At 40.0% G+C, this 27299-nt stretch overlaps 1 protein-coding gene across 7 annotated transcripts in view; it reads right to left on the reverse strand.

The window, feature by feature from the left end:
- The window catches only part of PLCB4 (phospholipase C beta 4), a 478191-nt gene that overhangs the window by 186657 nt on the left and 264235 nt on the right, over nucleotides 1–27299 (reverse strand). For all 7 annotated transcript variants that reach the window (XM_040248315.1, XM_040248318.1, XM_040248317.1 and 4 more), the window contains exon 4: nucleotides 6401–6499. In XM_040248315.1, coding sequence (XP_040104249.1) covers nucleotides 6401–6484 — 84 coding nt within the window. In that variant the 5' untranslated portion in view covers nucleotides 6485–6499. The remainder of the gene's footprint in view (nucleotides 1–6400; nucleotides 6500–27299) is intronic.

Here is a 27299-nt window from a genome sequence, read left to right on the forward strand (position 1 = left end):
CATGTAGCTATGTAAATTTTAATTAACATTAACATTAAGATTAATAAATTCAGTTCCACAGTCCCACTGGCCACATTTTTTTGTTTTTTTCAAATGCCAAACTAAATTAATTTTGCTAAAGATAAACTGTTGCACTCTAAGAAAAATAAGTGCAGTCTAGATTTTGTGCTTATGTTAGGAGGGAAAGGGGCTTCCCAGGTAGCTCAGTGGTAAAAAGTCTACCTGCCAAGCAGGAGACCCAGGGTCTTGAAGGTCCCCTGGAGAAGGAAATGGCAACCCACTCCAGTATTCTTGCTTGGAGAATTCCATGGACAGAGGAGCATGGGGGCTGCAGTCCATGGGGTTGCAAAGAGTCGGACACAATTTAGCAACTAAATGACAGCTGCAAACAGGAGGGAAAAACTCTGACTACCAACCATGTATCACAATCCTCTTAACTAAATGACAGCTGCAAACAGGAGGGAAAAACCCTGACTACCAACCATGTATCACAATCCTCTTAACATGCGGTAAGAGCAGCCAGGATACAGACCATGTCCATCATTGCAAATTTCTGCTGATGACCACTTCTCGAGAAGGACAACAGACCACTTTGCTTTCAAGGGATAAACGTCTTCAAACTTTTGGTTTGTTTCTTTTAAGTACATCCGTTCTCTTTCAAGATTATGCAAACGTGAGGTCTCACAAGAGTCTAGATGCAAGAGTCTGAGCTGGACCGGGAGCCACACTGCACAGGGTGAGAACGGACCAGAATCTCCCGTTCCTCCTTGGTCTGAGAGGGCATTTTTGTTGTTTTCATTTGGAGAAGAGGAATTTCATATGGGGAAAAAGGAAAAGGGTGAATTATGAATTAGAAAAGGATTCTGAGGGAGAGGTCAAAAAGTGAAAGAAAAGTAACAGCAACAGGTCTCTTGGAAGACTGGGGTGAAAAATAAGGTGGCGACAGAGACAGCTGTCGGCCCGACTGAGATTTATTCCTCAGGATCTCCACTGTGTCCTGCTGAGTGCTGGAATTCACCTCTGCTCCCACCAAACCTTTTATAAAGGTCTGTTTCACACAGCACTCTTGTTCCTGAAGTTTGGGGCCGTAATGTGTTTAGGGAGGGAGATAAACGAGAGCAGGGGGCAGGCCTGGGAACAGAGTGACAAGGAAGCACGGAGGAGGGCCCTCCCTGGCGGCCCAGCAGCTGAGACCCCACGCGCCCACTCAGAGGCCGTGGGTTCTGCCCTGTTTGCGGAAATGGGATCCCACACGACGCACAGCGCAGGCCAAAAAGTGAAAAAATGAAGTAGGTCAGATGCTATACTTAAGAGCAGTTATAATACAAATACAAGGCAGGCACTGAGGAGATGAATATTTTGAGGGTGCTTTAAGTACCGAGGAATTCTAGGAAAGGCTGGGGAGGGTTCTCATAGCCAGGAGACGGGGTCTTCGGCCTTTTAATAAGGACCCGGAAGGGAAGTCAGGAAGCAGCGGGATCAGAAACACGTGGGCTGCATGTGCACTGCCGTTTCTCTCCTCTGCAAGAGAAACGTCTCTGAAGATTTTTGCCTCACTTGTTGCATTACTTAGAAAACAAAACAGGTTTTGCATGTAAGTAACTGAAAAGTCAAGTAAGGTTAGATAAAAACAGCTTCTGAAGCGGCATGAGAATACAATCAGAGGCTACAACACAGGCTGCAGCATCTGAAATTTGGGGCTACCTCAAAAGAAACCCTTCAGCAGAAATAATAAAATAATACTTAAATACAGTTGCACTGGTTACATTTCTTGTCAAAAGAATACATATTTTTAAAACAGTGTTTGGTAAGTATTTTTATTTTTTTAATCTGACCTAGTGAATGCTCACCCACTGATTTGAACACTTCCCTGCCTTCTTTAAACCGATAACGTGGAACACAATTTAATGTTTACCCGATCCTTTGGGCCATCATGATAACGTTAGCTGCCATATGGTGCTGAAGGCATGCACCCCTTCCTTCACAAAAGGCCCCTTTGCTGTGGCGTTTGTGGGATGATCAGGTTGTGTTTTCTCTAATTCCTGTTCCTCCCACTTGCTGTCAGTTGTCATTTCTCACTGCTGTTCAGGCAAAAAACTATAGAAACAAGCCTATATCCATTTATATTTTGTTGTCTTAAATATTTTGATGGCCGTGGCTCCAAAGAACCAACTCTTACAAGACAGGAAAATACAGCTGACCCTTGAACAACATGGGATTTTAGGGGTGCCAAGCTCAGTGCAATCAAAAATCTGACTACAACTTTACAGTCAGGCCTCCATATCCACTGTTTCCATAGATTCAGCCCTCTGAGGACTGCAAGCTTCTACAGCAGGTATTTTGGGCTTCCCCGGTGGCGCAGTGGGAAATAACCCAATGCAGGAGATGCAAGACATGTGGATTTGATCCCTGCGTAGGGAAGACCCCCTGCAGAAGGACATGGCAACCCACTCCAGGATGGTTGCCCGGAAAATCCCATGGACAGGGGAGCCTGGCAAGCTACAGCCCACGGGGTTGCGGAGAGCTGGACACAACTTAGAACTAAACAACAAAAAATGGTAGGCATTGAAAAAATCTGTGTAAAAGTGTACCATGAAGAAGTTCATGTTCAAACCTATGTTGTTCAAGGCTCAACTGTAATAAGAAAAACTGGCTACAGTCTGTTGGAAACACTCTTTGGCTTTCGGACTTTAATAAAGGGAAACCTCACTCAAACGGAATTGGGAGGCCAGGAAGGGGAGCTCTCACAAGCTACCACTGCATGTAATTACATTTAACCTCTTTGAAATGACCTTCTTTGAGGAACTGAAAGCCAGGAAGTCTTTTTTAATTATCCTCTGGATTTCCAGAGCCTGGGAAACTGCCTCAGAATTATCAGTACAGAGAAGAATCATCACTAGAGAGAACCATCAAATGAATACAGGCCCCCCCAAAGGAAAAGATGTTACACGGCCTCTCCCACAAGAAGTCAACCAGCCCAACAGATCGCCCGTGAGCGGCAGCCACTTCCCTCCTGTCTCTTTTCTCCAGTGGATTTTTATTCAAAACAACCCTTCCCAACTTCCTTTTTCCTTCAACGATACTGTTGCCCTCCTTCATTGGCTGTACTTGTCAATGGCTTTTTCTTTTTAGTCTTTATTGAATTTGTTACAATATTTCTTCCACTTTATGTTTCCTGGACTTTTGGCCACATGGCGTGTGGGACTGTAGTTTCCTGACCAGGGAGAGAACCAGCACCTTGGAAGGCAAAGTCTGAGCCACTGAACCACCAGGGAAGGCCCCTTGGCAATGGCTTTTACTAGCATGCTTGTCTCAAATTGCAATTCCTCTGCTATTCCTAAATAAACACATTTTTGCTGGTAAAGTAACTTTTATTTTTAAGGTCAACACCAATTTTATACGTTTCACGAAGAGATATATTTAAGAAGCTACATTTTTTTTTTTACTTGTCATCCTAGTAAAATAGGACTAAAGAAAGTTGAAAGCTTAATGAAATTGTATTTAATACTTGTTAAGATTTCTTTTCTTCTAGCTTTATCTCATTTTCAGAGGAACCTGGAAGAAAGCAAATGTCTTTAGAAGTGCAAGTCATCAGTATTTTCTAAATATAAGTGAGTTGTGATGATTAATAACCAAAACCAAAAAACCATCATGAGAAATAAAAATGATTGGATGATGATAAACTTCCAGTTTATCAAATCACATTACAATTTATCCAAAAAAGTACTTTTTCTCTAATCGGTTTCTGCTTATATGACAACAAAAGAAACACTCAGCCAGTGACTATATTTAATCTCTACAAAATGACCTTATTTGAGGAACTGAAAGCCAGGATGTATTTTTAAATTATCCTATAGATTTTCAGAGCCTGGGAAACTGTCTCAGAAAACTGCAAATCTTTTGGGATACTCTAGCAGATTCAGGGAGAGATGTCTCTTGTCAGCTCACAATGAAGGGCAATCGCGATCACTGTGGGGGCACGGGTACCCAGTCTAGACCTGGTGTACCTGGGAGAAAGCCTGGAAATGCATCCAAGCTAGTCTTGGCTTTCTTTGCCAAGGTGTGAAAAGTGGACGAAAATAGGCAAGTGAATTTACTTTGTGGGCTTCCCTCATAGCTTAGTTAGTAAAGGATCCGCCTCCAAAGCAGGACAGCCCGGATGGATTCCCAGGTTGGGAAGATCTGCTGGAGAAGGAATAGGCTACCCACTCCAGTATTCTTGGGCTTCCCTGGTGGCTCAGCTGATAAAGAATCAGCCTGCAAAGCAGGAAACCTGGGTTCAATCCCTGGTTTGGGAAGATTCCCTGGAGAAGTGAAAGGCTACTCACTCCAGTATTCTGGCTTAGGGAACTCCATGAACTATACACTCCATGGTGTCACAAAGAGTCAGACACCCGAGAGACTTTCACTTCTTCACTTCAGGTTTGAACTATATCAAATTGTTGATACTGACCATTTTTAACCTAAAAGATGAAAATGTAATATGACTTAGCCTAATATTTTGAATATGTTGAAGTACAGATTTTCATATGGATCTCAGGGATTACTATGTCCTCTCACCTTTTCAATTATCAAGAAAATGTACAAATTATAATAAAACCAGACTGGGTTGGGATCAATTACATCTAAAATACCTTTTGACGTTAATTATCAGACATATACTGTGAATTTGGCAGTTGCAGGCACTCTGCTAGTCCCTAGAGAGAAAAAGATAAGTAAAATATGGCCCTTGACCTCAAGAAACTCAGGGTATACTATGAGAGATGAAAAAATTAAATTAAAAGGTGAGTACAGTATAATATGTGCAAGGGTACATTAGAGGTAGCACAGAGGAATGATCAATTCTTATTTAATAGGTCAAGGAAGATATTAAAGAATAAAGATTTCTCATTTGGGTTCTGAAGGATGAATAGGAGTTTGCCAGTGAAACAAGGAGGGATAAGTGCATTTCAGGAAAAGGCAGCAGTATATACAAAGCATGAAATAGAATAGTTCACTGGGGAAATTGTAAGTGTATTGTTAATGTTAAAACCAAGAATGTGCATAGAAAACTAATGGGGAACAAGATTGGAGAATTAGGTAGGAGTCAAATTATGGAAGGCCTTATATTTCATTCTGATGCATTTCCTCCCTTCTATAATACAACAGAGAGACATGGGAGCATTTTAAATAGAGGAAGAGAGATTCTGATTTACATTTTCAAAAGATTATATCGATGGAAGAGAAAAAAAAAAGAGTAGAAAAAGACTAGAAAAAAACTACCAAAGAGTTAATAGTGGTTGCCTCCAGGTGGTAGAAAATTGTTTTCTGTTTCTTCTTATAGCAGAATGCAGTTTTCTGTTCTTTCAGAGAAGCAGTAAAGCTTCAGTCATATAAGTAACTGTCACCCCAATACACCGATTCAGTACAGAGAACACTGACCGCATTTGAATCCATCCTTTTCTTTCCTCAATTTTGTTTACACAAAGCAACTATGGTGCAAACCTAGAAAGCATCATGCTACACACCGTGGAAAACCAAGTCAACAAAGTACTGAGTTGTGTCAGCCCATAGTCCTCATGAAAAAAGCCTGATGATTTGAAGCTCTGGGAAGCCACATACAATATAGTCCACGGATATTGAAAGGAACCAGTTCTGACTCTACATGAAGTCTGAACAAGTTTTGCATCTTACTTCACCACAGAGGCAATACAGTTTCATCACATATCCCTCTCAAAGTAACTTCAAATTCAAGTAAAATCTAAGAAAAACAACATGTTCACAATGCAAAGAAGGCTTCCACTCACCTACCTAAACTTTCTGAATAGACTGGTGAACCCAAGCCCCTGGTTTCTAGAAAATCTGGAGCCACCGCCACCTTGCAAGGACACAAGCAATAAATGGTAGAAGCAGAAGTATGCAAAGCTTTGGTTAAATTGGTCTGTATAAATGAGACGAGCAAAGTAAGTGACCAGCACAAAGTCCGATCGCTATTACACGTATGACAAATAGAAAGTTTTATGAGGAAAGAATGCCTGAAGCACTTGATTAAGCAAAAACTATTACTCCATGAAACCCATCTGTAAAATAAGCATAATTGTGGCAATTACCTAATAAGGTTATTGTAAGGAGCTGAACAAATAATACGCAGGAAGTGCTTAGAAAGATTTCTGGCATACAGTGAGCACATGATAATTTATACTGTCATCATCCTTATTAGAGCTGGTGCAGAGAGAGTGCTCAATAAATTATAGTATTATTATCATTATTATATCTCATAACTTTGACTCTTTCCAACTATTTCAACTTATAAATCTCCAAGATGTTCTTACTTATGTCAAATACTATTTACTCAATACTGTAATTAAATTAAAATGAAAAAATCATGTTTTGAGAGAAAAGATTAATAGCACTCCTTTACCTCTTCATATCTGTCAAAAACTGCTCCTTCTTGCAAAAAGGAAGGAACTTCCTTCTGCCAATTAAATTCATAAGGTTTGGCCATGATTAGAGTCAAGACCTGAAAATGAAAAAGAATATATAATGAGTGTACACAATTAAAAAAACAAGTGCAGAGCAAAGGTTAATCACTTGATATTTATGTGTTTGCAAAAGCTTTGCTTCATACACACAAAGTCCATTAATTGACTTTTGTTTTTTTTTCCCTTCTTCTCTTCATCTGACCCTGAATCTGCTTGTCCTGGTTGCTACACCTAAAGAAATAACATGAAGAAATAACAGAGGTGATCATTTGGGAGGCTTCCCCCTTCCTCTTCAAATCCTATAAAGTAATTTTATACATAAAATCTGAAGTCTTTGGATGAAACACACACACACATACACACCCCTAAACTTATGCATAGGATAGGTAGGGTGCAAAGAGTGAGTGGTTCTATAAGCCTGCACTAGACTGTTTTTCCCTCTTTCCCGATATCTTTTATCTGCTTTCTTTATAAAGGGGGCTCTTATTTCTTTATTCTATTTTTTCCCTCTTATTATTTGTGAGTTTTATTTTTCATTTTAAATTTTCTATTAGGAAAATTCTTAATTTTTTAAGACTCATAGATCTTCTGTTCTGCCAATATCTGGAATTTAAAATATCCCACACCCTAAAATGTTTTTTATTTCCCTTCATTCCATATTTCCTTCCCTCCAGCACTTCCCATATAGATATAATCCTGGATTTTAATGCTAGATCATAACTTCCTTATCGTTTACTTCTCTTTTTCTTTTCTTTGGTGGAAAATGGAAACAGAAGGTTCAAAGACCACCTGGTAGAATCCCTTAAAGAAAAGCCAACAGAGGATGGGAATAATTAAAGTGACAGTACAAGAGCGTTTCTGAAATCTGACATCTGTGTCCTCAATATGAAAAAAATCGAGTGAGGCAGGTGGTATAAATGGTAGTGGAAGACACACACAGCCAAATATATCTTGAGGTGAAACTAATTATGAAAGATTTATTATATTATATATTCTGTCAAGAAGAAAAAAAACTTAGAAATAGGAGATACAGGAAGTAAGGTTGGAAAGAAGAAAGAAAGAAGAAAGTTTTAAAAAAGAGGCAGTTTACTCTTAAGTGTTATATCTTTTACAAAAAGAAAAAGTGAAAGTACAAGAAAAAAGATAAAGAAATTACAATCTAGTATCCAATCTCCGATTACATCCATACAGGTGCTGGAGGGAAGGAAATATCGAACAAAGAGCAGCAAAAGCATTTTAGGGTGAGGAATATAGGTAATTAAAATTCTAGATACTGGCAGAAAAGTAGAAGATCAATTATGAGTGTTAAAAACTTAAGAACTTTCCTCACAGAAAATACAAGTGCAAAGTATAACTTCCAAGTTAATAAGAGGAAAAAACATAACAAAGAAATGTGAGCCTCCATTAAAAAGATAAAAGATGTGGGAAAGGAAGGGGAAAAAAGAAGAACACACAATAACCAGGAAACACAAAGTAAAATTACAATTTATTACTAATTCTAATAAATATGAATTTGCTAAATTCGTTTATAAAAGAAAGAGGCTTTCAAATTAGGAAGCATTATAGTTGTTTGCCAGAAATATTTATAAAATGAAAGCTATAGAGGAAGCTTAAAAATGAAGGGAGGAAAGGAAAATATAACAGACACAGGTTAGGAAGGGAGCAGGTATAAGAATAATATTAGACAAAATACACTTCAAGGAAAAAAGAGACAATAAGAAGTCACATGAAGAGAAGGGGTGATAAAAATTATTTAAAAGTTATTAATATTAAACATGTGACCACAGAGCATCAAAATATCTATTGAAAAACTGAAAATACAAAGAATAAATGACCAAGTCACAAACAGATAACAATTCTCAGAAATTAATGGAAGACTATTGAGGGTCTTATTATCACACATAGAAATTTAACAAAACAACTTCAATGACTCAGTCAGTCAGTTCAGTCGCTCAGTTGGGTCCGACTGTGACCCCATGGACTGCAGCACACCAGGCCTCCCTGTCCATCACCAACTCCTGGAGTCCACCCAAACTCATTTCCATTGAGTTGGTGATGCCATCCAACTGTCTCATCCTCTGTTGTCCCTGTCTTCTCCCGCCTTCAATCTTTTCCAGCATCAAGATCTTTTCCAATGAGTCAGTTCTTCGCAGCAGGTGGCCAAAGTATTGGAGCTTCAGCTTCAGCATCAGTCCTTCCAATGAACAACCATGACTGGTCTCCCTTAGGATGGACTGGTTGGATCTCCCTGCAGTCCCAGGGACTCTCAAGAGCCTTCTCCAACAACACAGTTCAAAAGCATCAATTCTTCGGCACTCAGCTTTCTTTACAGTCCAACTCTCACAACCATACATGACTACTAGAAAAACCATAGCTTTGACTAGACGGACCTTTGTTGGCAAAGTAATGCCTCTGCTTTTTAATATGCTGTCTAAGTTGATCATAGTTTTCCTTACAAGGAGCAAGCGTCTTTTAATTTCATGGCTGCAGTTATCATCTGCAGTGATTTTGGAGCCCCCCAAAATAAAGTCTGTCACTGTTTCCACTGTTTCCCCATCTATTTGTCGGGAAGTGATGGGACTAGATGCCATGATCTTAGTTTTCTGAGTGTTAAGTTTTAAGGCAACTTTTCACTCTCCTCTTTCACTTTCATCAAGAGGCTCTTTAGTTCTTCACTTTCTGCCATAAGGGTGATGTCATCTGCATATCTGAGGTTATTGATATTTCTCCTAGCAATCTTGATTCCAGCTTGTGCTTCCTCCGTCCCAGCATTTCTCTTGATGCATTCTGCATATAAGTTAAATAAGCAGGGTGACAATATAGCCTTGACGTACTCCTTTCCCGATTTGGAACCAGTCTGTTGTTCCATGTCTAGTTCTAACTTCCACTTCTTGACCTGCATACATATTTCTCACGAGGCAGGTCAAGTGGTCTGTTATTCCCATCACTTTGAGAATTTTGTGGATTTTTTAAGAACTGTGGATCACAGTTTGTTGTGATTCACAGAGTCAAAGGCTTTGGCATAGTCAATAAAGCAGAAGTAGATGTTTTTCTTCAATTCTCTTTCTTTTTTGATGATCTGACATGTGTTAGCAATTTGATCTCTGGTTCCTCTGCCTTTTCTAAATCCAACGTAAACATCTGGAATCTCATGGGTCATATATTGTTGAAGCCTGGCTTGGAGAATTTTGAGCATTACTGCATTACTTTGCTAACATGTGAAATGAGTGAAACTGTGCAGGAGTTTGAGCATTCTTTGGCATTCCCTTTCTTAGGGACTGGAATGAAAACTTACCTTTTCCAGTCCTGTGGCCACTGCTGTGCCTTCCAAATTTGCTGGCATATTGAGTGCAGCACTTTCACAGCATCATCTTTTAGGATTTGGAATATCTCTACTGGAATTCCATAACCTCCACTAGCTTTGTTCATAGTGATGCTTCCTAAGGCTCACTTGACTTCACACCCCAGGATGTCTGGCTGTAGGTGAGTGATCACACCATCGTGATTATCTGGGTCAACAGGTCCTTTTTGTATAGTTCTTCTGTGTATTCTTGCCACCTCTTCTTAATATCTTCTGCTTCTGTTAGGTCCATACCATTTCTGTCCTTTATTGTGCCCATCTTTACATGAAATGTTCCCTTGGTATCTCTAATTTTCTTGAAGAGATCTCTAGTCTTTCCCATTCTGTTGTTTTCCTCTATTTCTTTGCATTGATCACTGAAAAAGGCTTTCTTATCTCTCGTTGCTATTTGCTGGAACTTTGTATTCAAATGGGTATATCTTTCCTTTTCTCTTTTGCCTTTTCCTTCTCTTCTTTTCAGAGCTATTTGTAAGGCCTCCTCAGACAACCAATTTGCCTTTTTGCATTTCTTTTTGTTGGGGATGGTCTTGGTCCCTGCCTCCTATACAATGTCACGAACCTCCGTCCATAGTTCTTCAGGCACTCTATCAGATCTAATCCCCTGAATCTTTCTGTCAATGTATAAGTGAAAGGAATTTGATTTAGATCATACTTGAATGGTCTAGTGGTTTTCCTTACTTTCTTCCATTTAAGTCTGAATTTGGCAATAAGGAGTTCATGATCTAAGCCACAGTCAGCTCCTGGTCTTGTTTTTGCTGTATAGAGCTTGACTGTATAGAGCTTCTCCATCTTTGGCTACAAAGAGTATAATCAATCTGATTTCAGTATTGACCATCTGGTGATGTCCATGTGTAAAGTCTTCTCTTGTGTTGTTGGAAGAGGGTGTTTGCTATGACCAGTGCATTTTCTTGGCAAAACTCTGTTAGCCTTTGCCTTGCTTCATTCTGTACTCCAAGGCCAAATTTGCATGTTACTCTAGGTATCTCTTGACTTCCTACTTTTGCATTCCAGTCCCCTATAATGAAAAGGACCTCATTTTGGGTGTTATTTCTAGAAGGTCTTGTAGGTCTTCAGAGAACCATTCAACTTCAGCTTCTTCATTCAATTTCATTACTGGTCGTGGCATAGACTTGGATAACTGTGATATTGAATGGTTTGCTTTGGAAACGAACAGAGATCATTCTGTCGTTTTTGAGATTGCATCCAAGTATTGCATTTCAAACTCTTTTGTTGACTGTGATGGCTACTCCATTTCTTCTAAGGGATTCTTTCCACAGTAGTAGATATAATGGTCATCTGAGTTAAATTCACCCTTTCAAGTCCATTTTAGTTTGCTGATTCCTAAAATGTCAATGTTCATTCTTGACATCTCCTGTTTGACCACTTCCAATTTGCCTTGATTCATGGACCTAAGATTCCAGGTTCCTGGGCAATATTGCTCTTTACAGCATCAGACTTTACTTCCATCACCAGTCACATATAACTGGTTGTTGTTTTTGCTTTAACTCCATCTCTTCATTCTTTCTGGTGTTATTTCTCCATTTTTCTCCAGTAGTACATTGGGCACCTGCTGACCTGGGGAGTTCATCTTTCAGTGTCCTATCTTTTTGCCTTTACATAATGTTCATGGGGTTCTCAAGGCAAGAATACTGAAGTGGTTTGCCATTCCCTTCTTCAGGGGACCATGTTTTGTCAGAACTCTCCACCATGACCCATCCATCTTGGGTGGCCGTACAAGGCATGGCTTATGGTTTCATTGAGTTAGACAAGGCTGTGGTCCATATGATCAGATTGGTTAGTTTTCTGTGATTGTGGTTTTCAGTCTGCCTGCCCTCTGATGGAGAAGGATAAGATGCTTATGGAGGCGTCCTGATGAAGCTTACATAAGTTAAATATATTTAAATAATTTAAATATGTTACTTTATGCATTTAGCCTCATACCCCATATATATCTTAATTCATTCTCTTTGTACCCAACTACCCCACACATATAACAATATAATCATGATCAGGCCACAGAGAAAGATCTCAGTATTTTTCAGGAGTCAGAAATTACAGATTGCAAAGACCCATTTCAGAGCCTTGCCTCCAGTCTGCTTGCTGGTTAACCTGGAATTAAAGCTCTAGCTCTGTCTAGAAAAAAAGAAAGAAAGAAATTACAGTGGCCATGCTTACTGACCACAATTCATTATAGCTTAATGACAAGTGAAGTCACTCAGTCGTGTCTGACTCTTCATGACCCCATGGACTGTAGCCTACCAGGCTCCTCCATCCATGGGATTTTCTAAGCAAGAATACTAGGTGGGTTGCCATTTCCTCCTCCAGGAGATCTTCCTAACCCAGGGATTGAACCTGGGTCTCCCATATTGTAGGCAGATACTTTACCGTCTGAGCCACCAGGGAACTCAATGACAGGGAGTGTGTAAAATCTACACACACAGGAATTAAACATAAACCTACACACACACTTATGAACAATTCTTGAGTTAAAGCATGTTGTCAAAGCAGAAATTATAAACTTATTAGAAACAAAAGATGGGAAAAGTCATGTCCAACTCTTCATGTTCCTTGCTCTCCTTCCTACCCCACCCCTTTCTCTGTCACTTGCCAGATTTGAACTAATACATGCATATTCAGAAAAAAGTGACTTTTACTGATCATTGTTTCATTATTTTCAAGCTATGCATTACATACCTAGGTTGTGATGCAAGTGACAGAGGGACAAGGGCAGGAAGGAGGATGAGGAAGAATCATAAACTCAAAAGTGTCCATGATGGAAGGTGGAGTGTAAATACAAAGAGACGGTGAACAGTACGAGGTGCCATGTGTAACTTTAACCAAAATATTTAAAAACGCAAAGTGGATGTTTCTCAAAGTTAAAATAAATTTGGCTCAATAAACGAGCAGAACATTTAAACACAACAGTGATCTTGGAAGAAATTGAAAAAAAAAAAAAAAAGGCAAAAGATTAGGCCCAGATAGCTTTATAGGTAAGTTCTACCAAATATTCAAGGAAAAGGTAAAATCCTATGTACCTCTGTTTTTCCAGGAGAGTTAAAAAAAAAAAAAAAGTAGAAGTGCTACCTGACTCATTTTCCAGGTCCTTTATCAGACCCTGACAATGATATCACAAAAGTTAATATGAAACCAACCAACCCTAAAGCTCATTCTCACAGAGAAAAACCTCTAGCAAAATATGAGCCAGTCTATTCTAGAAAGTTATTGAAAGAAAAGTTCAGGATCTTTCCACACTGAAAACATATCAATGTGATGTGCTAAAAAGTCTCATACAGGCACAGTTAACAAGATGATGTGAAGTGGAACGTGAGAAGTCTCTAATACATACCATTAAATGAAAACCATATTTTTGTAGGAAGCGATGTAATGGTATGGAATAGGACACCATTTACCTAAATACACAGCTGCAGTGAACAGTGTAGTACCATTTATGTAAAATCACGCACACAAACAAGATAAAATTATATACTTCTTTGGGTATATATATGTTATATATGTGCGTGTATAGATAAATTATTAATAAGTTTAGGAAGAACCTTCCAAATTTATGACTCTGCTTACTTCTGGGGAAGGAAGAAAGCTCGGGGTTGAAAAACCAAGGTACCTTTCATGTTATCTCTATGTTGGAGTTTTATTTATTATAAGAATATGTTCCTTTTGCAAATAAAAAAGAATGCAAATTCCAAAAAGGAAAAAAAAAAGTTGAAATCATACAGAGAGGTAGATACATGATTCTTTAGCCCCGAATAATTGAAAGCTGACGAAGAGCCCATGAGGTCACATTTCAAGGCAGCTTCTTCACAACAGCAACTGTTGCTGTGAAGGAGGAGCTTCTCCATTATGTATTACTGACAAGGCTAAAGACTGATGGAAGCATGAAGGGCATGCTAAGCAGCCCAGATGAAGTGAGAAGATTCCTGTGGAACGCCAAGGCAGACAAGCCTCGACACATCTGGTGGGAGAAGACAGTCCATCTGTGAGTGGGCGGGTCCATGAGTCTCTCTCCCCCAGTGACTGTGACTGGGTCACTCTTCTTCGCTTTTACGTCTCTGCTCCTCCCCATTGCCTCTCTCTCTGTCTTTCCATGCCCATTTTTCAGAGTCCACACACACAGCCCATTCATCCAAGGCAGCGTGGAGGCAAGCTTCTAGTGTAATGGTGTGCGTTCCTGCCTTTCACATCCTGAAACAGCTCTGCAGAGAGAAATAGACCTGCAGAGCCCCTTGGGCTATCGTGGGTGTGTTGTTCAGTGACCTATAATAAGATGAGCTAACTATAGGGACCTAAGTATCAGCATTAAGGACAGAAGAAAATACAGCATGGTGGCCTCCCTGGTGGGCAAAACACCGCTCCTCTGTAAATCTTTAGGTGTTCCACGATCTCTCCACTCCTGCCAACCATTCCTTTCAATATTTCCTTTGTTTTTATTTTAGAGGGAATAGCAACAAGAAGCTTTTGATATGAAATGCTCCTACCGAAAATGAAAATGAAAAGATAGCTTATATCAACTTACATCATCTTTCATTGGCTTAACTCTGGTTCTCCCAGGATCTTTTCAGTAAAAGGACATACAGCAGACATTCTCAGGGCAGATGTTTCTCTGATTTTACTACTATCCTTACTACTTAAAGATTCATGTCTACGTGGGATACTAATTTCATCATAAAGGTCTCACCGTGTGAAGGGCATTGGTGGGGCTATTGGTAAGAGGAGGGTAATTTTGACCTTGATCTTGAAAAAGGTTAGCAGTGGAGGTAGGAGCTATTTCACTGCTTACTTTTTCAGAGCACTGCAAATTCTAAACCAAGTAAGAGGCATTTTTGAAAAATGACACTGGAATACCGTTAATTTTCCCAATTTTAAATGAGACTGGAGAGAGGGGCGCTGCTCCTTGTACTGTCTGAAATACTTCCTTGGGCATAACTATGACCTACAGACCAGAAAACACAGACCCAACCAGTTGTGTTTAATAGTGGTTTGATCCAGATAACTGATTTTTAAATGGGATTAAATGAAGGTGTGTGTCACAGTCCAACTGACTCCACAAAAGCTAAAAGGACAAATAGCTACTTCTTTTAAAAGCCAGGGAGAGAAGAACTGACCGCTCTTTAACTATGTCCTTTGTGCAATGATCTCAAAACTCCACCCGTAGCTAACTGATATAAAACAAAAGCCCAAATGCTTTTACTGCCACCCCAAAGGATCCTCTCCTCCAATTCTCTGGCTTGCCTTGTAAGGCCTCACTGAGAAGACACTTCAGGGTTCACTGTCTCCTGGAAGAACACCACCTCACCCCCACAGAGCCCACAGGAAATGGTCCTTCGTAAGGAACATGGGAAGTGAGGGAGATTTACACAGAGGATGGGATGTGTAACTCGGTACCTTTTCCAGAGTAAACACCTTGAGCGGCTACTGGAAGGAGGCCAGCGGGCCTTTAAATAGTTTCATTGTTTCTCAGTTCTTACGCAACTGGGGAGGATTAGCTGTTACACTGGCTGCAGAGGAAAACCCCCCTGGACTGCATGGAGAGGACTAGCAAGAAGGGGAGTACCCAGGAGACCTTGTTTCTGAGCAAGTAGTACAAAGCTCCATCTAAAGAACTTGATGAGAGGATGGAAGCATCAGTGGGGAGGCCCACCACGGGGTTCAGGCCGGCTGTGGGGACCCAGATACTCAGTCGGATGTGCCTTCCCTTCACCCATGAAATGACCTCCTATCCCCTCATCCATTTAGCTGGGATGAACCAGGGGAGGAGAGCTGCCTCACATCTCAGATCCACTGTCTGATCTCTTTGGCTAGACCTAGAGGGTGGTCTTCAAACGTTACTCGACCACCTATCCCAGGTATACTGGCTGGATTATGGAGTCACCTCTGCTCCTTTATGACAGTTGGGTCAAAACTTCAGCAAATCATTTTTTGTTTCTGGACCTATGTCTCTTGTTCTGGTAGAGAGCAGACAGGGGATTTCCAAGAAATCAGGTATATTTAAGGAAGATCCTGGGTATGTCAGGCTGAATTGTGGCCCCCAAATGACTCCTATATCCCAGTCTCTGAAACCTATAAATGTTCTTATATGGCAAAGGAGGACTTTCCAGATGTGATTAAGTTAAGGATCTTAAGGGTAGAGAGGTTCCCGTGGATCGTCCATCTTCCCAGTGGGCCTGAAATGCTGTCATAAGTCCTGACGAAAGCGAAGCAGAGGGAGGGTTGACAGGGACAGAGAGGAGACCCTGTGGTCATGGGGCCAGAGGCGGGGTGAAGCAGCTGCAAGCCAAGGAGTGGCGGCAGTTCCCAGGAGCTGGACACGGAGAGACGGAGTTTCCCCTGCAGCCTGCGGCGCGCGTGTCCTGTAGCACCTTGAGTTTAGACTTCTGGCCTCTAGAACTATGAAAGAATAAGTTTCTGTTGCTTTCAGCCACTAGTTTGTGATAATTTTTTTTTTAACAGCAGCCCAAGGAAACAAGTACAGTGGGCCCACTGAAGCTGGGCATATTTCCTAAAAGGCTTACTTAGCAAGTTGCCACATCAGTTTGAGAAGGAGAAGACACTGCTCTGCCTTGAAGGGAAGAGCATTCAACATACATTTGTTCAAGTGAATCAAGGAAAACAGCATAGAATGTCATCCAGAAATGATTTCAGATAACTTCTGTTTTTCTATTCCACTGACCCTTTGAAAAGTACTTCCACAGGATATCTTTCCCCATGATCCAAATGCCCTTCAACAATTTTGCACCTCAACAATAAATACAAACTTTAAATAAACCTTGCAGCTTCCCCCAAGTCAACCAAGACATTTTCCATTTTTGTGCTTCTATTTGTGAACAAATGAACTCATTTGTAAAAGCGTCTGCTTGCACTTGATAACATATAGCTTTCAAGTAAACAAAAATGCACCATGGCTCAGTTACGGATTTTCTTAAGTGAAACTTTTATCTTTTACCTTCTACCTCCAATACAAAAGTTCCATAAAGAATTAATCCCTTCCCAGTCCAACCATATGAAGTCAAGCGAAGTGAAGTCACTCAGTCATGTCTGACTCTGCGGCCCCATGGACTGTAGTCTACCAGGCTCCTCCCTCCATGGGATTTTCCAGGCAAGAATACTGGAGTGGGGTGCTATTTCCTTCTCCAGGGGATCTTCCCAACCCAAGGATTAGAACCCGGGTCTCCCACATTGCAGGCAGACGCTTTACTGTCTGAGCCACCAGGAAAGTCCTATCCAACCATATAAATCCCATCAAACCAAATAAGCCATGGCCTTAAATGAACCCATGTTGACAACATCAAGGCTGTTTTCCAGAACTCAAAAGGTCTCTTAGTTGACCCTATTAAGCATATTTCAATGTACTGTTCGTCAATCTTTAAATAAGGTAATCCTTGTGTTTCTAAAAACAGATGGGCAGCTACAGCAGATGATTCAGAGCCTTTAATAAATGGCTTTACTTCAAGTAAGAATTTAATTTGACACTGATATATTGCATCATTAATGACAGTTTCTCTATTTGCTAAAAATATCTCCGTTTTCATCAAGCCATTAAATAACCTTTTCAAAAGGCATATAAAGGGTGTAGGACTAAGAAAATAATCGGCAATGCTGTTGAGGGTTGGAGGTAAGAGAATTCTTGTATAGTTTGATAAAAAACAACCTTTCATACATTGCTATAGGCTTGAAAATGTATACCAAATCTATGTACAAAAGTACATTCTCCCTGTTCTGCTGTTTATGGGAGAAAAAATATTATCTTTATATGAGCAACAATAAGCAATTGGTTAAATATACGTGTATTTAAGTATTCTATGTCCATTAAAAATAATGCTTTCAATGAATTGTTCTTTGCTGAACAAGAGTATATTTAGAAGAGTTTCCAAAAATATTCACAACTCTAGTCAAGCAAATACAAATGTTCTCAACACATCATTAAGCAAGCAAAAAAGCTGCTTACAAAATAGTTTGTAAGTATGATCCAAATTTTTATGTCTTATATTTTAATACATATTCCTCATACAAACAAAAAAAACCACACACTTTAATAGTAGAAAAAGTCAAGCAACATATACACCATAATAAAAACAGTAGTTACATATTGTGGTGACTGAATTTTAGGTGATTTTTATATTATTCAATACATTCTGTATTTTAAAATATTTAGAATGACTATAATTTTTATATTCAAGAATAATGTTTTTAAAAGTAAAGAGATGACATTAAAAAAAATCTTATTTTTCTCACGTAAGTCAATTTTTAAATAATGTCCATATTTTCCACTAGAATTTCTGGCAAGAATAAATAGCAGGAACAGACTAATAAATAAAGCTGTAAAACATTCTCCTTTTCCTTTCAAGATTTAGAATCTTAACTGCACATCAGGAGCCTCACACATACCAGTTGCACCTGATTCTGTGGAAGCAGTTACTTAATAATAATGACTGAAGCTGAGGTATCAACTCTGGAACTTCTATGAACACTTATATTTGGAAATAGAGCAGATTATGGTGATACTGGGTTTAGTCTTTAAGGAATTCTAAACTACAATAACCTAAGGCCTTTACATCTATTAAATTCATCATTAAGATATAAAAACATAGAAGTAACTTCCAGGGATTTGTAAAAGACACAAATTGAATGGGAATAAAATAAAAACAGCAAATATCTGCTTTGATCTCTATCTCCCCTGCCTCAACAATAATCATACTTACAAGACAAATGTCACTGTCTTAAAATTTAATGATCACAAAAGAAATAATGTTAAAATGAATTGTCTTTCTCAATTTAATTAGGTGATATTGATATTTATAATTATGGCATAGGGTTCATTAATCAGAATTTTACAAAACATGTCTAAAAAATGCTTGTTTAGCTGGGATATTTAGGATTGACTTCATTTGAAGATAATGAATAGCTGTTAATATATAAATCCTTCTGCAATGACCAGGTTTTAAGGCAATAAGAATACGATAAAGTATATAGTTTCCCAAGAAAAGAACTGATTTGTTTTAAAAGATTGGCCGTTGGTTGTTTGCCTGCAGCAATTCCCTTGGAAATGTCTGTTGGGCTCATACGCCGGCCCTCCAAGATCCTCTTGAACGTGTAAAGTGGCTGAAATTATGTTAAAAGTAGTTGTTTATAACTGAGGTTCTCTGCGCTGAGAGTGTCTTGCTATTAACCTCTTCTCTTGTCGTTAAGTTTCTCTGAAGGACTCAGCCACAGGCCCGGGTTTAGGAGCCAATACTGGTGAAGGAAAACTCCACGGCAGAGGTTTAGAGCAGCAAGTGTGAGCCCTCGGAGGTGTCAGTTCCTCAGTGCTTAGTAAGTCCTTGGCTTAACTGTATTCTGTATGATCTTTCAGAAATATATCATGATTTTTGTGGCAGTGAATTATAGACATGTCTGCAAAAAAGATTTTGTTTGACAGGATGCAAGATAAATCAAGCTTTGTTTCCAGGCAAGAGGGAGATAAAATTTAACTTATTTTTTTTCTGACTTCATGGAATAACACAACTGTCTTAGACTTTTTTGGTAAACCTATACAAATTCTGCAAAGTAAAGGCATCTTATTTCTTTTATGCTTCTGATATAAAGTACCTCTGTCTTTACTGACTAAGGTAGTACAGCAAACAGCAGAAAGTATTTTATTACTACTGAGTATTTAAGATAAACAGAGTTAACCTCAAGAGCCCTGAGAAATACAACAGTCAGTCTTGAGAAATAAGACAACTCGTCAAACCTGGGACATACGAAAATAAGTGACTGGATTCTCCATGTGCCTATCAACCCTCTTTCAAGAGGAGAAGAATTTGTTCCTGTTTTCAAGACCAGAACTAATAAAATGTATGGTAGATGCGAACAGTTCACCAGGAATAAGACATCCCCCCCCCCCCCCCGCCCCAGCCCCCGCCCCGGGGCAGCAGGCATGAGCCATGAGCCATGATAACGCTGGGGAGTGTTCAGCCTTTCTCACTTTCACAACAAGGGTTCTGATGAGGTCTGAGGAAACAGGAAACCAAATGACAACACAACAGATTAGGTACAGGTTTAGGTGGGGGTCATAGTTCAGTTACAGAAATAATTCTCTCTTGAATCTTGTTTTACAGTGTTCTTAACTGATCAGCTAAGACAAAAGTCTGGGGCTTTGTCCTTGGAAAACCCAGGTGTACAGAGTGGAAACTAAGATCATGGAAGGCTTGGGTTGACCTCTCCTTCAGCCTTAGTTTCTTTCTAACTGGAACACCCTTTGAGCTGTTGATTGACTCCAGTCCCCTGGGGACTCCAGCCAGGAGCCTAAGGCAAAGATCAAAGGTGTTGCCCTAAGAGCTTGCCTTTGATGAGTGGTTCTCTAAGCATGGTAGCAGACATCATATGGAATTTATTAGAAATGCAGAAATCTCAGGCTCCACCTAGATCTTATGAATCAGAAAATCAGTTAGGAAGGCCAGGTGCAGAAATCCATGTGACCAGTGTATCCAAGTGACAAGGTGGTTCTGATATTAGCTAAAGTCTGAGAACAACTGCCTTGAGTCAAGTCTTCATCAAGAGAAAAAGGGCAAAAAAAGAAAAAGAAGGGGGAAAAGTTATCTTCCTTTTTACCTATGGCCCAGGTCAGCTTACCAGGGAAAGAGACCAGTTAGGCATTTGGGACTTAAGTTCAAGTAAATAATACAGACAGTTCCTTTGTCTAGAATGCACACTTCTCTCAAGAAGGCCGTGGAAAATCCGGGATATGGAGTTTCTGGGTCATGGCATGTGCTTTCCAACCAAGAGCAAAGTAGAAAATAAAGACCTAAAATAGACGGGTAATTGCTCAACCATTTCTTCCAAGCCTCATCCTTCAGGGATAAGTCTGAATAAGCCAGTTAGGGCGAGAGGTGTCTTGAAGAAAGCAAATAAAGAATGACGCTACTGAACAGTCAACAGAGCGTCTGTTTAATCTAAAATGTAGACACTGCAGTGCTTAACCCGTAAGTTTAAGCACTTCCTTCTTTAGGCCCAAACCTTTATGGTCCCTGACAACAATAAACTGATAATACTAACATTTCTCCTAAGAACTCAGAAAGAAAAAACTGGATAAAGATTAAGCCAGCAAACTCAGCCTTGAAAAAAACATGTTTTTTTAAAGCCACAATTAATAAATGAGCTGAGGAGAAAGATCATGTTTAAACATGAGGGTCTAGAAGAAATGCCTTTGGCTACATGAAAAAACAGTGTCTCAAAAGATGCTCCGAAAGTGTCATTTCCCCCCTTCCATTCTTCTCTCTGGTTTCATCAGACTTGATTCATTGCCCCAGATACACAACCTTTTGCATGCTTTTCCTTCCCTCTCATTCTTGAATCTCTCTCCTAAATTTGGTTAGTTCTGGTTATTCTTTAGGTATCAGTAAAAGAAACTGGGTTAATGCCATTTCTGTACTTTCACTGAAGCACTCTGTATGGTTCTCCTTGCAGATATACAATGCTACACTGGACAGAGCTGTTGTTTACCTGTATCTTCACTATAGGAGGAACCCTGGGAAGGCCAGCCTTGTTTGCTGTTCTCTATGGTGGAGAAGGCAATGGCACCCCACTCCAGTACTCTTGCCTGGAAAATCCCACAGACGGAGGAGCCTGGTAGGCTGCAGTCCATGGGGCTGCTAAGAGTCGGACATGGCTGAGTGACTTCGCTTTCACTTTTCACTTTCATGCGTTGGAGAAGGAAATGGCAACCCACTCCAGTGTTCTTGCCTGGAGAATCCCAGGGACAGGGGAGCCTGGTGGGCTGCCGTCTATGGGGTCGCACAGAGTCGGACACGACTGAAGCGACTTAGCAGCAGCAGCATAGCGTCCAGCATACAGGAGCACTCAGTAAACACTGCATGAATAAAAGAGTGAATATTTTATTCTGGGGAGGAAGCTGAAGAACAACCAAGGCAGAGGAGAACAAACTTTTCCTGTTACTCAAATGCACACATTGGTACCACTTTTGTGTATACCTGCTCTCCCCTCCAGGATCTTGAAATGCTGTTCTCACTCTCTTGTTCCCTTCTCATATCCTGCTCACCCCTGGTCCCTAGCCTGAGAACAAGCTTCCATATTCACCTGGTTCTGCAGCCCGGTGGGGCCCAGCATGACTTCTGGGCTGTACATCCCATGCCCTGTCTGCTGGGCCCCATCCTTAGCTCAGACCTCTGACCACTGATTCCCCTTGAGGCCTGTTCAGATTGGCCTCTGGGTCATCCAACGTTGGACCACGTCCTGGACAGGAACTCACAGTGTGTGGGTGTGTGGTTTTCTTATTCACAGAGGTGCCCTCTTTAGATGAGGTCCCCCCCTTTTCATAAGGTCTTCTCTCTGAAGCCCAGTCCTCAATACTTTGCCCTTCATTTGCCCTTGGACCAGTTCTGCCACAATTATTAGGCAAAACATTACCAACACGAATCGCATGTGTCAAGGGAGAAGCAAGCTCTCTTTAGAGGCCTGGTTTTGCCTTAATTATCTGCATATTTCAAAGAAAAGTTTTTTTTTTCCTCTTCACTTGAATAATCTATTGAATGTTGCCTCAGGCATGTGTATGGAATAAGTCTACAGACGGCAAGACAGGACTTCACAAAAAACAGGGAAATTCTTGGACTGCGAGCAGGCACATATTCAAGAGCCTGAAGAATCCTTTATTTTAAAAACGATTTTCTTATTAAAATAAACATACACAGACAATGGGCTCAAATTTAATCAAAATTCCTGATAGTTAAACATTCTCCAAGCGATTTTATTAATAGGTCTTTGCTATTATTAGACAAGAGTCATAAGATGAGGATAAAGTATAAGGCCATGTATACTGGAACTGAGTCCAGACCGTAAAAGGAGAAAATAAAATATTCCCCCCAGGTTGTGAGCTAAAAGGTACCAAAAATTAACCAACTTTTATATGTTCATACACATAGAGGTACCACACAACCTGAAAAACTCCTGTGGTTCAAGAGCTATAACTTAAAGAAACTTTAAATCTCAAATTCGGTTATCTCCTTACTTACATGTTCAAAACTGTTCCACCTCCATTCTTCAAAACCTTAAACTAAGGCTAGAGACGAAACTAATAAAATAGAGATAGTGATAAATAATTCATGAAATTTAAGGAGATTGACTTTATTTTTTTATATTCCTGCAAATTCTTTCCAAAATCCTCAAACCTTGCCTCTTGATTTTTTGTGGGTTTTTTTGGTACAGTCTGAAAGCAGTCTGAAAAGCAACAGTACTGCTGAAAAGTACAGTCTGAAAGCAAAAAAAAAAAAAAAAGGGCAAAATCATTAATAACGTCAGTTCATTTTACAGAAAAAGAGTTAAAGGTTTTTGTTTTGCTTTTTCCCAAGTGCAGAATCATGTAATTAAACGTTATTTCCAACGAGACAGAAGCCTACTGTGTGCATCGGTTTATGTGAGAATGCACACATACCAGAATCTGTGCCATCTTTGGCTTTGTTCAACAGAGCAGCAGGACACCAAATGTCTCATTTTCATCGCCACCATTTGCCTAAGAAATACGAGCACCGATGTTCACACAACTTGAAACAGGTCTTCTAAGGTGACATCAAAAAAGTGAATTTGAATGATCCAAAATTATGGCTGTATAAATAATTTGGCCACAGCCTAAAAAAGGGTCTGACTTTAATTATATATTACATTGTTTCCATAATGAATATTAAAATTAATGTGACCTCTTCAGCTGACTGGAATGGAAACAGCAGGGCGATCAGAGACGGGTGACCTGGATTCCTTCCCAGCTCTGTCCAAGTACTTGCGTGACCTTGAAGAAGCCCCTTCACTTCTTGGGGTCTTAATCTCTCTGTAGAAACTAGAGACCGCAACAATCATTTTTCTGATTCCTTCTAGCCTCAGTGAGCAAGATTAAACGTTATTTGGGCTCCACATGAATACAGATGTTACTTAAGCACCATACATGTCCTTCCTGAAATATTATTTTATTTCTTAAAATGAAAGCCACATTCAGATGGCTCCAAGTAACTTGAAAAACAATGCATTACTATTGTGCATTGAGGAGCAACTGACAGGGTAATGACATGGTGACATTTCTAGAACAGCTCTTCAGTATCAAAGCAGACTTTTAAGATCCAAATGCTTGCGCAATTCTGGTAAGGTCAACGGCCTTCAAATAATTGTTTCTTTCATACCATGTGTGCTTTTCTGGGATTAAAGTGTGTCTGATTCCATTGCTTATATAGGAACTGAAAAACATCCCTCAGTCTAACAAGGCCCAGAGGCAATGGGAAGGATATCAGAAGTCAGAGAAGTTGGATGTGAAGCGATTCCCAAGAGTTCATGTTGTATTTTATTTTAGTAAATGTTGCTAACTTCTAATTCAAGCCATATTGGCAGGCTGGGAAAAGAGAGACTAAACAGAGCTTTTGTAACTAAATTCCCTGCCTCTTGGTCAGACAAGCCCTTGGTTCCCCCAGTTGTCAGCACTAATGAGCAAAGTTACTGAAAACTGCTTGATCCCTGCAATCAATTATTTTGTTTCTTAAGGGGTAAAGTTTGACCCAGCATTTTCTGAAATGCTACACAAAACTGCAGGCAAGTTTTAAAGTAGAAGTCAGCGACCTGACCTGGAAACGAGAAGGATGACACCGTCATTAGGCAGAGAGGCTGGACTTCTTGCCATCACAAGAGACCAACCGGACTGCTGTCAGCACTCAGCTCCGATGGAGCAGCTGGGGGCTCACCCCGCCAGCCCGCCAAGCTCCACTCAACTCTCACAGCTAGGCCACCAGCATCTACACAATGGCTTGCATTTTATCAAGCATGTTCACAGCTTCTTTTTAGTGAGAAACCATAACCCAACTGCAAGATGTGCAAAGCAGAGCTTAGAAAGTCAAGCCTCCCTCATGAGGGCTTCCCAGGGGGCGCTAGTGGTAAAGCCACCCTGCCAATGCAAGAGACTTAAGAGATGCAGGTTCGATCCCTAGGTGGGGAGGATCCCCTGGAGAAGGAAATGGCACTCCACACCAGTATTCTTGCCTAGAGAATCCCATGGACAGAGGAGCTTGGCAGGCTACAGTCCATAGGGCTGCCAAAGTCATATACAATGGAAGCAACTTAGCGCAGCACATATGATGGTAGAACCAGAACTTACACCTTTTGACTTTAAACTCTCTTTTTGACGTTGGTTCTCATGATGAAAGTTCCTTAAATTCAGTAAAGACAATGAAGATATAGCCTCTGACCAAGATGAGGAAAAGTCATCTTTTCCTGGGATTGTAATTAAGCTGCTTTAATGAGAGGTAGTTAAACCAAAAATAAGGATTGTTTCCACAAAGGAGATGCCTAAGTCAAGATCACTATCCAACAGGTTCCTACTTAGAACTTACCCAAGGACAGAGATCCTTGTTAGCGCAGCTTCAAAAACAGTAAATAAAAATACTATTCAAAAGCAAAATGAACATAAGTTTCTTTATGCTCTCATAAAACAATTTTAACTCTAAAAAGATCACTGTGTCTTTAATTCTTAGCTTTGCTTCGAGAGCAGTGTTCTAAATGCAATGGAGAAACATTTTGATCAAGACATCAGGACCCAGTCACCGGGTACATGACATTTACTGGCATATGATGCTATTTTGGAATATTTGTAGTGGGCATTTAAACAAAATTAACGTGGTTGCCTATATTTAACTTGGATGAAATCATAAGTGTTGAGTAAGCCATTATATATATTTTTATTTTTATTCTGCCTTAATTGAAACCAACCCCCAAGGTAAAATGGGAGAGGAAATGGGATTCAATTATGATCATTACATGAATGATAAATTACATCAGGTTCTGTGTACAAAACACCTACTGTCACTAAATCAATTATCATGTCCTGAAGTTTTAACAAGAGAAAGTTTTACTATTAGTGTATATTTTGACCACGTATATTAGACCCTCCCATGGCCAGTTTTCCTTAAATAATGAAAAGATGCTCACCATTACTATTTCCCACCTATTGACTCAGTATAAGTGTCTTAAAATATGGAATCTGCCCACTTATTCTGTCCAAAATGCCTTTTTGAGTAGTTGGACCCTATTAGTCTTCAAACTCAGTTGTCCTTATCTTGATGCTGGTCTTTCTTAACTTCCCACCTTCACCCTATACTCTACTGATCCTCTTTTATTAATTAAATTTTTTTTAATTTTATATGGGAGTAGTTAGTTGATTAACAATGTTGTGTTAGTTCCAGTTTCACAACAAAGTGATTCAGTTATACATATACATGCATCTATTCTTTATCAAGTTCTTTTCCCAATTAGGTTATTACATCACATTAAGCAGAGTTCCTTGTGCTATCCAGAAGGTCCTCGTTGGTTGTCCATTTTAAACATGGCAGTGTGCACGTGGTCCTCTTCCCACAGGCCTGCTTTGCTCACCCCTTTGTCCTCCATCTGGTTTGCTCCCAGGAGCCTCCCCCTCATGGCAGCCCTGTGCTGTCCCCACCCTTTCCTCCTCTCCAGGACTTCACTCCCTTTATCAGTGGCCTTTAGGAGGGACAAGACCATAACTCCACTGCTCTTCTAGCTTCACTGTTACAAAATGACTGCTTGGAAGAATGGGTCAAGCTACCAAGGTTCATGGAAAAGGGAGTAACACAAAGATCTTCATGAAGGGTTTTTTTTTTTTTTTTTTTTTTGCTTTTGTTTTTTCTTAAAAAAAAAAATAAAAGTAGCCTTTTTATATGAAGAGCATCTGACCTCCTTTAAACTCCAACCTTAAAGAGCTAATGGTGAAGAGGTAATTGTTTATACTTTAATGCCGTCTCAGAGAGGACTTCAATTAAGGTATATAACCATCTGAGCAAACTCATTTGGATCCTACCATTGCTTGGAGTATTTTGTATATTTCTGTACCACAATTTTAGGAAGTATGTCAATAACAGAGAGAGCTGGTGAAGGAAGTAATTCTACTTAAGCAACACGTGACGAAAGAAAAGTCCAGGCAATTCAGAGTTAATTTAAGCTTTTCTGTGCTGCTGCTACTACTAAGTCACTTCAGTTGTGTCCAACTCTGTGCGACCCCATAGACAGCAGCCAACCAAGCTCCTCCGTCCCTGGGATTCTCCAGGCAAGATACACTGGAGTGGGTTGCCAGTTCCTTCTCCAATGCATGCATGCATGCAAAATCGCTTCAGTTGCATCCGATTCTGTGTGACCCCATAGACAGCAGCCCACCAGGCTCCTCTGTCCACAGGATTCTCTAAGCAAGAATACTGGAGTGGGTAGCCATTTCCTTCTCCAAAGCTTTTCTGTAACTGGGTGGAAACAGAGGTCAAGAACTGGTGAACTGAGTCCTACTGGCTGCTCATCCAATACCCATCGCATCCTCTTTCTGACTCAGAGCATGTTTTGAAAATCACCCACGTGGAAGAGGGAGCAATTTAAACATTCTGTGTTCACTCAGAGGAAAACCTCTATATCAGAGATCAGTGCTCTCAGAAATGTCG

This window comes from Oryx dammah, unplaced genomic scaffold, assembly GCF_014754425.2.
Source record: "Oryx dammah isolate SB20612 unplaced genomic scaffold, SCBI_Odam_1.1 HiC_scaffold_10, whole genome shotgun sequence".
In the NCBI taxonomy this organism is placed as follows: Eukaryota; Metazoa; Chordata; class Mammalia; order Artiodactyla; family Bovidae; genus Oryx; species Oryx dammah.